The following is a 13,619-nucleotide window of genomic DNA, read 5'->3' as shown; positions in this document are numbered from 1 at the left end:
TAATATAAAAGGAGACCAATTCTGTTTCCTTGAATAAATTAGGATAGGTTATCCTAAACATCTTCATTAAATTTTTTTAGTAAAAAATCCTTCTCAGATAATGAGACCATGCCTGTTTTGTTGCTTTAGGACCGTCACTTTATGCAAATAAGCTACTGCTGGAAGCCATGCCTCCCAACTTTGTGTTTACACTTTATACATGCATAGTTGAACAACATTACAGCTGAGTCAGACCGGGATTAACCCAAATGTACAACCAACAATGATGTAGCTATTGGTCGAGTGGACCTGCATGAGGAGGGTTTAATCTGCAGGTTTGCAATGAACTTGTTCTCTGTTTTCAAGAGAGTCCTTCGAGAAGTGATTCGCACAAACTACAATTTTCCTTGGCAACGTGGCCAGAACATTGCCATTAAAAATATAATGGCAAACTATAAATATATAGAATCATTACTGTATACATAAAGTGACATATTCTAAGCTTTCGTAATTTTGATGATTCTGGTTTACAGGCAGTGAAAATCCAAAATTCAGTGTCTCAGAAAAATGTCAGTAATGTAAAGTCATCAGCTAATTAATTCAACACTCCTGCAAAGGTTTGCTGAGCCTTTAACCGGTCTCTCTCTGGGTCAATAGGCTGCACAATCATGGCGGAAGGCTATGGACTTGACGGATGTCCAGAAAACAGTCCACATTCTTCACAAGGAGGGCAAGCCACAGAAGGTCATTGCTGAAGAAGCTGGAATTCATATTGGCATATTGACAGAAAGTTGAGTGGGAGGAAGAAATGTCGTAGGGAAAAGAGGCACCAGTAACAGGTAGTGAGAGAAGGTCCAGCCATGCACTCAGTGCAAATAAATGTAAATATTTTTCAGAATAATGCTATTTGCGCTTAAAACATCCATTTTTTGTTGGTCTAATGTGATACTCTAATTACCCAAGACACTGAATTTTGGCTTTCGTTTACCTCTAAGCTATAACCATTACAAATGAAAAAAATAAAAGTTTTTTACTCTATGAGTAATGAATCTCTCACTAGTGAGAGTGTCCCATCTGGTCTAGGGATGCCCTGGGATCCATCAGAATGACCTAGAGAGTGATGCTGGGGAGAGGGAGGTTCGGGTTTCCTTTCTAAACCTTTTGTCCCTTGAAACCTGATCTCAAATAGGTGGAAGACAGTGGCTAAATGGATGTGATGGAAAATATTGGTATTGGCAGATATTTAGATGGCATCCTTTATATAAGTAAAATATGTCATTTAATATCTGTATTAGTTGCTTGTTAAATGAATCCTATTATGTTGCCAATTCCAAATCTGTTTAGAGTAATTTTCAAGGCACTGAAAATTAGTGTTTTCATTCTAGCCGACGATCTATTGAAAATGGAATTAAGACAAGTTTTTCCAGTTTTGTTCCAGTGAAATTGGCAGAGCATGGCACATAATCAGACATGGATGAAAGGTCACTATCATCCCACCATGGGATAGCTTGTGTTGCCCAGCATGTCTCAGGATGCTCTCTTACTCTGGCTAATGACCAGAGGCGTGCAAACTCACAGATGAGAGAACATTTCACTTGCAGTTTACATTTCATAGTCATTTTTCCGCCTGTATCTCTTTCTATCTTGTTCTTGACAAACAGCTCTCACTTTCTCCACCATCTCTTGACAAAGTCTTGGGGGGGAACGCCACGGCTTACTAAGGCTGCAAACTGCTTACGCCGCCCTTTCTGGTCTCGAAACAGGTCATTTTGTCTTCTATTCCTGTCTCGGCGGAAACGGTTATCATCTGCCCACTAAAAAGGTCACACACTCACACACACAAACCCCAGCGCAACGGTGGAAAAGCTTGCCAAAGAAATTGTTGAGGCTGATTTGGCAGGGAAAATTATAAGTGACCTTTTACAATAAACACAGAAGCACCAGTGGCATGCAGGGCATTGCACAGACTCTCATTCTTTCTGTTTCTGCAGCAATTAAAGCAGGATAATACCAATGCAAGACGGACGCAAATTGTTATAAGACAGGAAAGGCTGTAATTATAGATTGGACAGATCAGAGCAGACATGAGTAGCTGAAGGTCAGGTGTAGTTACTGAATCTGAGTGCAAAGTCAGCATTTTCTGTCGTCTACGTAACATAAGCACCCCGTCCGTCTTTGACAAACACTAACATATCACTCCATACGCCTTCCATCTTCTCAGATGATTCCACTGATGCAGTGACCTCTGTCCGCTGGGCCTGGCCGGCTGTCACTAATCTGTTCCTGCCGTACAAGCAAAGGAAGACACTCCAAGCCCCACTGCCGCAGATACGCATACGGCTCCAATCTCCTGTTGAGTTGGCATGTGTGGGGAAGCAACACCCTAACGCTCCCTCACATGGCGTTAGCCCTGTCAAAAGCAATATTCAGTGTTTTGAAATATGGCAGGCAGAAAAGGATAAACCTGCCACACTCCACCACAATGTTTTTAAGCAGAAGGAAATTCAATATTTGAACTGGTTGAGAGAATTGTAGCATTTTTCCGCCATTAAGCAGACAAACATTATTATGCTGTCAACCCTACTGGCTGCAAAGAAGACAGACGGGTTTCAGCTTTGTGGAGACACCGTTCAGCATAATGAGAGCTTTGTCACATGTTGCATTAACAAAACATTCTAGTGCATTTTGGCAGGCTGAATGTACAGTAACCTTGGCTTAAGGTACAATGCATCTAGATGAATTAATTACTACAACAACTCATTAGTGTTTTCCATGGGCTATATGCTAATTAATTAGACAAACACAACATGGAGCCGGAACATGCCCATCAGGAAGATTATAATTGGTTCTGAATTAAAAGTGAGGTTCTGATCCTACGTTTGTGTGGTTCCGTAAGGACGACACATCAGATGTTATCAGGAGATTTCTTATTCAAAACAAATTTATGCTACTTGAAGAACCATGGGACTCGAATTGAATAGCTTAGTGAACTTTATTTTTACATTATTTGTTGACTGCACCAATATGTAGTGTGCCAGAGTCAATATTGTTACCATGTTTAACTACAGATGTGCATAAATCCTTTCTAAGTCAAGCCTCAAGTCTTTGATGGGCAAGTCCAAGTCAAGTCTTTCAGAGAAACGTCCAAGCCAAGTATTGAGTCTTTTTGGGGCAAATCTTTGAGAAGTGAGTCCAAGTCATCTCAAGCCTTTAACTTGCTTCTTAAAGTCTTTGAGTAGAAAGTTCAAGTCAAGTTTCGTGTCTTTTGTGAGGCAAGTCCAAGACGCATGTCAATTCTTTGAGGAGCAAGTCCAAATTGGATCAAGATCATAGTGAGGAATATTAAGAAGCTACAGAAAATATGAGCAGATGGTAACAAATCATTAAAACTCACTGCCCAGAAACATCTTGGGTATTAAACTGAATGCACCCTTTGACAAAAATTATGTGCTTACATTGCTGCATTAGCTGTCTGAGCTCCAGTCTGTATGCATACCAGCTTGACTTCACTCATGATTACATTAAACAAAGATTGCCAATCAGACTTGAGTCCATGAGCTTAAGTCAAGTTCGAAGTCTTGGTTTTACAAGTCAGGTCTGAAGTGCCTCCACCTAGTCTGACTGAAAAAACTGCAGTTTGTGGGCATTACAGGTTTTTCTGAGGTGGCGTGTATCATTTACTGGAAAACAGTAAAGCTTAATGTTTCATGGACTGTGTGCTGCATGTTTCATGGGGTTTATTAATATTGGAATGTGTCAGCCCTTCCAAAATAATAAAAGTTCTCAGTAATTCATGACTATGACTTGGTTCTTAGAACCCAAAAGTCCCCACTGTCTTACTCCTTGCTTGCTGATTAATTTATAGATGGTTGACCTACTCTTTGCAGCTGGGTTAAGCCTCGGCAAATGTATTCTACTGCAAAATATTTTTCCACCTGAAACAGCTCTCTCCATCCATAAAGGTCAAGTGCACCAGTTCGCACCTGTCCTGGGAGAGGTGGTGCAATCTAAAAACAGAACATACTTCCCCGGGAGATTAATAGTCACGGCCCATTTCTCCGTAACCAGTTTCTGAGGAATAGAGGGATGAAAAATGTATGTTAACACATTCTGGACTAGAAATAGAAACTAGAGTGTTTGTGGCTGTTAAAAAAAATCTTTTCTACCCTGACTCATCAAAATCTTAACTTCTCTTGTCTGTTTGAGAGTCATTTTTCAACATGTAATGGAAGTAAATGAGTCCTTTTTGATGTAAAGTTACTTATAATTCAGCATTTTATTGTGTTTTTACAGGCTTACTGTCTCAATAGAATAGACTTAAAGAAAAAAATGGGTAATAGTATTTTTTCAAAAACAGCAAACTCTTGAGTGTGCACAAATAATTTCAAGTGCACTAAAATCAAGTCCAGGCCCCATCACCTGGGAGTCTTAGAGACTCCCCACCGACCCCCACTGCTGCACCAGGCAACAGGCGATGAAACTGACTCCATTCATATATCAACCCAGCTGGATGGGGCATTTATTATGGCAGCGCAGCAAGAGAGTGACAGAGGGAGAAGGCAACAGAAGGAAAGATGGTACAGTGATGGGAGCGATGGAGGGAGTGAGGTGTCAGTGCTTTGCAGAAAGAGAGAAAGAAGAGGGAAGAAGAGATGGGGGGAGGGAAATAGAGTTTAATGTTGCAGAGAACTGAACAAAAAGACTGCATCATGCTGTCAAGGTCTTTTAACGTATACTTTCTGGAACACAAAGTGGATGAGGCAAATCAATATTGAAAGCCAATAAAGAGAAAACCTTGATCACATTCTAAAATAGACACAGCAGAAACACAATGGGGAGTTAAAAATAAAGAAATAACTAGGTGGGAAAGCCATTGAAGCAGAAAACAATGTGGGTTGGTGCTAGTTTGGGCTGGCGCCTTCAGTGGTCCTTCTTTCTCCCCTCCTTTCTCCTCATCTATTCCTCTCAGTCCCTCCTGCTTGCCCTCGCAGCGTCGTTGATTAATGTGGGATGAGGCTGGCCGCAAAACAGAGGCTCTTTTCAATGCTGTCACACTGGTGAGATGGAGAGCCAAACTGTGGCCAAGGTGGATTTAACCACACACACACACACACACACACAGAGAGTTTTGACCAGGCTGCCTGGATAAGCCCAGCAGGCCATCAAAGGCCTGGTATCTGCCCTGAGAGTCTGCCAGCAGAGCAGCATGGGAGAAGCTTTGAAAAATGTGTGCTGTAACGTTGCATGTTTGCAATGGTTTCACTGCAAGCTGCTTGGGTATACGCATACTTTTTAAAATCATTATCCACTCACAAAAATGACAGCTTCTTTATGAGAGAACAAAGAATTTAAACTGTATTTCAAAATTGTATAATTGTAAAGTGGAAGAAAAGAATCATGGATGCACATACATTTATCCATAATAACTGGGGAGGCTGAACAGGTCTCAGGGTCAGGTGAGAGAATTTGTTGACACTACGGCTTTGTGCTGGGCAAGTTAAGGGAAAAGTGTTGAACATTATGATAGTGGTGGCAGCATTTTGTTTGGGGACACTTTTCTGAAGCTGATTAGAAGTTGATTAGAAGATGAATGGAGCATAACAGAGCAAAGCAGGATTAAAACCTGAAAAATATTCCAAAACAGGGGGAAATGTTCACCGGACAGGACAACAATGTTCCCACAGGACAACAGAGTTACAGTAGAAGAGCTTATCAAAAGCATATTTATTTGTATGACCACCCTGATCAAAATCCACATTTTAAAACTGATCTTCACATAATGCTCTCCATCCAACTGACTGAGTCTGAGATATTTTACAAAGATAACAGGCCTTAGATGTGCAAGGCCAGTAGAGACATAATCCAAAAGAGGAACATGACTCTATTGACTTAGAGTGAATGAATTCAATCAAATTTTAATCAAAACATTTCAGATTTTTGTTTGCAAATAAAAATAAACCATATATTATTTTGTTTCCACCTTAAAAATGTTCAAGTGAGTACATCTGCAAGTCAATGTAAACTGAAGACACTAAACTACCCAAACAGATCTAGCTAAACAAAGTTCATCTGAAAGATATATTGCACAACCATAAATAATACTTTTTTCTGATTGCTCCCCCAAAATCAATAAATCAAGTGTCCTAATTTTTCTGTCACAGGCAGTGTGCTTTCTCCATAGGTTTTATAACTCCTCCCCCACGCATCCCAGTAACTCCAGCAGACTCGCAGCAATATCGGTGCACTAACTGCTAAAACAAACCTTGAAACCATAACCAGAGGCGCTATAAAAGCTAACCAACCCTGATAAATTCAGAGACATAAAATCCACTCTCCCTGCAGGAGGAGTCAGTGAATTGAAAGACGCTCACTCTTAGCATGCTGAACCACAAAGCCAACGGAGTGGAAACATCTTCCTTTTCTGATAAACAGACCTAGTGGACCAAAGCAGGAGAGTGTTCCCCCACAGGCTACACAGATAAAATCTCAATGTCGCATCGCATTCAGACAAGGAGAACAGGAACACTTGTAGGGACAAAAAAGCCTTTCATACCTTATATATGTCCCTTCAACTTTGAATGTGAAAACAATCTTTAGGTAGTTTCTGTAAAAAGAGTATATACCAAATTTGGGGGCTTAAAATGAAATAATTTAGATTACCACCATCTACATAAGTTTCTTTTCATTGTTCAAACTGTAAAACTCCAAAAAATGAAGTATTGCTGCTTGGGAAGCAATATAATACTTCAAAATAAATTGGGCAAAATGTAACTAATGCTGGAGCCCTTCAATAGCTTCTCAAATAGAGCAGTAGAAAAGATCACAATGGTTGCAATTCCACTGAATGCCAACATATTTGGACTGTTGGATGGCCTTTCACTGTCTTTTACATCCAAACCTAATAGAGTGTAAGAGACATGATGCCATTGTAATGATGGAAAAGATGGAGAATATTGTGGAAAATGTGGTTGGATCCAAAAAATATTTTTCACTGCAATTATATGGTAATTTAATGTTTGTTGATATCTTGCAGCCCTCACCTTGTTTCTTTTCTTTTATTAAGTGCTTTATGTACTTTACAGACAAGAAGCAAGCTTTTAGGTCAGATCAGCTGTTCAACAGAGTAGAGAAGCTTGAGCACAATTTTAACTTAAGATGGATTTTTATCTGCTCAAATACCCTTTATAATTCCAGTTATATTTTCAGGATTTATAAAATTAGGATTTATTCTGATGCCATTCTTCGTTGATGTGCAAAAGTAGATTTTTCTGAAAATGATCACATATTTCTTTCCTTACCTTCACGGTTTTATGTCAACCTTGTAACCTGATTCACTCTAGGAAAATTGACAATATGAATACTAAAGTTTTTTTTAATTCTCCAACCAAATATTTTTATATGTTTCTGAAAAGTTGCCTTCATTATTCTGTTTTTTCACTAATTTTCTCCAATACGTGACACTTTTTAGGAATAGTTGGACTTACACGAGACTAATATTTAGTTGACAACTAATCTTGCTGGTACTGAATTTTATTTAGAGGTGTCAGAGTAAAGGGACTTAATAAGTATAGACACTGAAAAAAAGAAGTACTTTTTTTAGTGTCCACTTTCTTCCAGTTAGGATAAAGTGCTAAAATATTCTGTGGCTCTAAAGTGACTCTGTGTGAAAAAATTCATCAGGTAAAGGTGTTGATGTTGTCCACAGCCTGGGTTACCTTGTGATATGAATCTGGGTTTATTTCCGATCTGGGATATTCTTGCCTGGAAACACATCTTTTCTCCTTTATTTCCCCTGTGCCTTGTTTATTTGAGCAGCTATGATGTTGGTTTCTATTAGCATAGGTAGAGAGAGTGACTGAACTGGTTATGAGAGTACACTAATTGAAATAACATTTTTTTTATTTTTTTTGCACACCATAAAAATGTAGGTTTCATCAGAAAAGATAATCTCTCCTGTCTGTACATATGCCTTCCTATAGATGTCTCACATGTCTATTTCTATTAACAGCTTTATTTTTCAAGTCAATTTTATTGTCCACCTGCTCTTCTCTTTTTTTTTTTGGCCTGAGGTTAAAAAATAAATCACTTTCTGTGCTGCTTTCACTTTTCTTGAGGGAATTATAATGCCTTCCAGACACTATGCCTGCATGAATACAACCCCAAAGAAGTTTACAGGAGATGGCTGAGTTGGATTTCAGGACTGTGTCATCACCTCCATTTCACAACATGTGTGTGGTGGGCATGTGTGTGTTTGTGTGTGATTGAATGCAGGTTGATAGGTTTCTGTGCTTCTAAATCAAGCACATCAAACTGGAGACAAAGACTTCAGAAGACCTGCTGACTGATGAAAGTCATTTAATCCATGACACAATAGTTCATACAGGTGGACTCAAAACATACTGAGGCTTCTTGTTTTTATATAAACTTGGAAAATGAGTTGAGTTAATCTTGCTACTACAAAGGCATACCAAAAATCGTGTTGTCCCATCTTTGAAGACTAGTGTGTCCCTTTGGAGGCTCTGAAGCTTTGAATGGTGCAGAGTTCAGTGATCAGACATTTCAGGGGTTGTTTTTTCTTTTTACATATTTAGGGATCCGACTGACTGTGAATGACATTTCAAAGCTGTACAAGTTGTCAATTATCAGTCAAATCATACTTACTGCTGCAATATTTGAGGCCCACTGATTTTTGTAGCATCTAATTTTGGCAAACATGTAAAGAGTACATGACATCTGAAAGCTGTCAATCTCATGTAGTTGAACATTTTCACATAAAATTTGTGATGTATCAAATTACATATACAAGAGTCAAAAGACAAAGAAAGTAGCTGCAGGATCATTTTGGTATCAACCAGCATGCAATAGTGTGGCAAGTACAAGAAAGAGAAAGTGGGGAAAGACAAAACAAGGGATCCTCATTTATGAAAACTGCTGAAGATTTGGGCGCAGAAATTATCATAAGATAATTCAATACATGTGATTTATGATATACGTATGTATACAGGTCAATCCAAGCACAGGAAAACAGCCATGTGTTGATAAATTTAGGAGAAAACAATAGCCATTAAAATAACCTGTTGTGTAATGTCTTATTTTATGATCATATTTACCAAATAGAAACATTGTACAGTAAATTACTGGAATTGTGTGATGAAGTCCTGACAGTCCTCAGACTAGAGCAGCACAATATTAGTAAAACATGATACTGAGATATTATTGTTCAGTCTTGTGATGACAATACTGATTGCAGTTAACTCACATTTTCCTCTTTTTCATCCTCATGATTTCCTCATTATATCATTAAGAGCTACATAAAAACTGGGCATTTAAGGAAGTGATACATCATCTAACTGGCCAAATGTTTGATGGACTATCATGATTCAAATGCATTAGGCCTGGATTATAATAACCTTCTGAATATGTAATCCAAAGTGTCTTTTGTGACTATGAGTTTGCAGACACTAAATAATGCAAAGAAGATTGCTGTTCCATATATTGCGCAGCGTCAACCCAGGTCAATATTAGTTCATCGCACTGCAGAGCAACAGTTTTACACCCAACGATCCAATGCAACATTGTGCAGATGTGCACAAAGTTATCTCCCCATTAGTGCCCTTCGCAGCTGCTTTCCACTAACATCCATATTTGAAAATGTGCATCCTGTCCAAACCACAGTCTGGTGAGGCTCATGTCTCTAAAGCAGCAAATTCTCCACCTTGAATGCATTACTAGAGTTTGGCACACTTTAACTTTCAAACCTTAAATCAATTTTATAGCCTTTGATCACTTTGCTCTAGTAAACCTTTGCCTCATATGCCCAATAATGACATAAGATGTTTGAAGTAGCTTCTGTTTATTGTTCACTATCTGTTTTGTGCAAGCAATCAGCAATTAATTACTCAGCCAGTTCAGATTTATAGAGTAATATTGTTTAATGTACATTTTCCTGAGAAATTCTGATATCAAATCACTGCTATAAAAATGTTTCCAATTCGAAATACAACCAATTTTATTCACAATAGTTTTAATATTTCATTCTTAAATGTCCTACAATATTTAGGCAACTACTCTGACACAAATTTGCAGAGCCGATGAATCACTCATACAATCTTCTTTTCTAAACTTCAAAGTAATATGATAGAAAAAGCCAATAAAAAATTTAAACCACAATAAACAAATCACCTGAAATCCAGCAGTGTAAAACATAAATTGGCCATAAACACATAAATCCACAGTCAATACTTACATTCACAATACGCTACCTGCAGTGGGTTTTATCTGGGTGTACCCTATGCTCACATTCAAAGTGACAAATCTCAAAAAATGTTTCAAAATTACGCTGCAACTGTTTTTCTGCTACATGCACTTTTGATAAATGAGGCCCAGAGGGTGCAGCATATCTGAGAACAAATGTGTCTACACGAAGAGTTGCATGCTTCCCTACCTTGTAGGTTCGACAGGACGGATTGAAGGCGTTTGTTCCACAAACAAACAGGGTGTCACCGTTTTGCTGCAGGAGGACTTTGATGAAATTGTGACACTCATCCTTCAGGGAGCAGAGAGCAGGATAAAAGAACAAAACAGAGAGAAAGTGAGCGGTGACATTTCTGTCTTTATACTTTCACACTAATAGCAACATTTGACTCAGATCAATAAGCTTGTTTTTCCTTTTTTGCTTTTCTGGTAAAGTACATGTCATCCATGTGTAACAAACACTAACTTTTCGTCAGGGGACGCAATGTTTTCAGCTGATTTTAATGGCCTTGTTTTTAATCAAACAATAAATTTTTTTGCACGACTGAAAGATATGAAGATTCCCACTGATGAACTTTATAAATTATGTAAACCATAAAAAAATAAGTTGATGCATCTTCAGGGTCATATTTCAATGTCTGTGTGTGTGTGTGTGTGTGTGTGTGTGTGTGTGAAGAACAACAAAACAGAGAGACTCAGTTATTAAATCAGATGTGTACTTGTGTAAAATGTGACATACTCGTAAATTGTGATGAATGTGTTACCTTATGCTTTCCTTTCATTCGGCAAGTGTCCACGTCTGCCTGTCTGGACTTCCAGGTCATTTTCTGAGAAAAAAATAGAAATAATCGATGTAAACAGGACACAGAGAGAAGGAGAGTTTCTGAGAGTAAACAGACTCAACATTTTGGCGGGAAAAAAAAGCCCAGGCAGACAGCTCAATATCCATCCATACAGGGATCAATAATCATCATCTGAGATTCCCCATCATTGATTCCCCACATCAGGAAACTGCTCTGAGACCAACTTTATTCTGAGCACTGATGGATGATCTGTTTACCGCTCTGAAACCTAATTTCTCTGCCAGAGAGGTGGAAGCACAATGCAGGCCACAGATCAGAGCCGATTCTAACCAAGGACAAATTCCACCCTATAGTCCACACACTGATTAATCAATGCTAAGCCACATGCGCGATCATGCACCAACACTAACACACATACACCATTCGTTGTGTGGCCTGAGGGTCAGCGCTCAGCCACGGGTTCAGACCACCATGTGCCCCGCCGCCGTTGTGAAGCATGTTTGGAGCTCAGCCGCTGATTAAAGACCTTCGGTCATCAATCAGTCTTCGCCTCTCCTCACCAGCCTTTCATCTGCAGCCCGCTCTCATTAAGACCCACTCACCGGGCTTTGACATTGAAGTGGAGGAGACGGAGGGTGGTTGTGTACAAGAGAACGCCCTTGTTTTGAGCTTTGTTTGCATCTATTATGTTGAGGCCAATGGATGCCAGTGAGGAGTGGGTAAAATGAAAAAGAGGATGGACATTGCAGCAAAGATGTGGTGAAAATATCTGATACTGTTTAAATATTTTAAATGTTTGTAATTAAATTCCCCTTTGGTCAGCATTAACAGCACTGTGCAGAAGTTTAAAACCATCCTTTCTTGAATTCTTGATATTTTCTTAACCAATACCTTTGCAGGCCTTCGAAAAAGCTACAACAGTTTTGAGTGTTTGGGTGTTTTGGGGGTTTTTTGCTGATTTTTTATTCCAGGCCTGGTACCTGACTATGTTAGCATGTTCTGCACTTTAGATTGCACCGTTGATAGTTTCTCGAGCACTTGAACAGCCTGAAAGACTGTTTTGAAAGCATAGGATAATGGACCAGAGATATGCATCATCTACTGTCTGCAAAGTTTTCAGCTAATTGCTCATCAGGAATCAACTCGGTGGAGCTAAAACAGATGTATGAACACAAAAGTCTGTTATCTTCAGTACTGCTTTGGGACATGCTGCTGACAAGAAAGTAAAGAATCAAATTGTAAAAAAAAAAATTGCAAAAAGACTAAAGAAAACAATGTTAATTTGACATTTGAATCCTGAAGAAATACTGATAAAGACATTTCAAAATATTAAAATAAAGTCTGGCTCTTTGGAGCCAAAATATAAAGATGTCTGCAGTGGCTCCTTAAGCCCCAGAAAATGTCTCTGATATGAGTTGTATGGCTCAAGCTCCAACACCATGGCCATCCAGAAGTAAGAGACTATGTTTTTGTTTTTGATCGTCTCCATAGAAACGTCTCTGAATCCAAATGGACTTATTGGCGTGCTGACAGCAAACATTTTGATTATAAAATGATGCATTCACTCTGAAACATATATCTTGATGCTGTGGTGCGTGTGTGACTTTAACCTGTTAGAAACTGAGACAATCACTAAACATCATGCAGAACTATTTGGTTGTCATGGGAACTGAACATAGACTGGCTGAGAGACATTGCTGTCCAAGAAATCACCCTAACCCTTCTTCATTGCTGCCCTGTGGATAGCAAAAATCCATGATTTTTTTTTACATATGAGAAAAAGCAACAACAAAAAAATATGAATCAAGACTTTCACTCAGCTTCATAACGTGCCAAGATCCCTCCATTTAGCATCTGCTACACCTCTATTAAACTTCCACCGTCCCACTGATGAGCAACGCATGACGCAGGCGGTTTGTTAACCGACTGATTGGATAATCGTCTTTGCAGGGTCACCATGGCAAGCTCACGTCTCTGAGCAGGTGTGTAAGAGTGCTGACGAGCACATAGATGGAAGAATGCACACAACCACGTGCTCACGCAGACACACAGAGCGAGGAGGGTTATTAGGGTTACGCTGTCAAATCGCAGCCCGACGAGAATAACCAATCCTCAGAGAGTCCCACGTCTCACTCACCTTACTGAAAAAGATCTCGTCACCGTTGGCAGTCTCCGTGTCCACTGTGTATATGTGATCCCTGCCAGAGGAGGAGGGAGGAAAAGAAACAGAGAGAGAGGGAGAAAAATGAGAAGATAAGACTTCAGACAGCAACACAGAGTCAGAAAAATCTACAAATAATAAGCCTGTGTTCTTTTTTCTTTCTCTATTTCCCCCCCGCAGGCAGCAAACAATGTCACAAAATGGGACTTTGTATAAACTATGTTTAAACTTCAAAAAATTACAATAAACAAAAGGAGGCCAGAGCTATTTGCTCTGTCAGACAGAAACAGTCAACAAAGCTTTAGAGCTCTGCGGCGCAGGCCTGGGGACAAAAGCCTCTTTGTCCAGAGGAAAGGTCCTAATGGGGGGGCGATGGAGGAGGGAAGGTTGAGACGGGAGGTGCCAAGTCACTCAGGGCTGTT

The 13,619-nt window shown here is 39.3% G+C and overlaps 1 protein-coding gene and 1 long non-coding RNA gene across 3 annotated transcripts in view; one reads left to right on the top strand and one right to left on the bottom strand.

The window, feature by feature from the left end:
* sema6a (semaphorin 6A) overlaps positions 1-13,619 on the bottom strand; it is a 150,545-nt gene that overhangs the window by 52,903 nt on the left and 84,023 nt on the right. For both annotated transcript variants that reach the window (XM_023344312.1, XM_023344313.1), the window contains exons 4-6: positions 13,174-13,234; positions 10,998-11,060; positions 10,424-10,525 (exon numbers count right to left, since the gene is read on the bottom strand). In XM_023344312.1, coding sequence (XP_023200080.1) covers positions 10,424-10,525; positions 10,998-11,060; positions 13,174-13,234 — 226 coding nt within the window. The remainder of the gene's footprint in view (positions 1-10,423; positions 10,526-10,997; positions 11,061-13,173; positions 13,235-13,619) is intronic.
* Positions 1-13,619, top strand: part of LOC111610370 — a 118,025-nt gene that overhangs the window by 94,156 nt on the left and 10,250 nt on the right. The gene's annotated exons all lie outside the window — the stretch shown is intronic.

Source organism: Xiphophorus maculatus, chromosome 12 (assembly GCF_002775205.1).
Source record: "Xiphophorus maculatus strain JP 163 A chromosome 12, X_maculatus-5.0-male, whole genome shotgun sequence".
NCBI lineage: Eukaryota > Metazoa > Chordata > Actinopteri > Cyprinodontiformes > Poeciliidae > Xiphophorus > Xiphophorus maculatus.
Note: the sequence above shows the minus strand (reverse complement) of the source record. Positions and strands in the feature narration are given on the sequence as shown.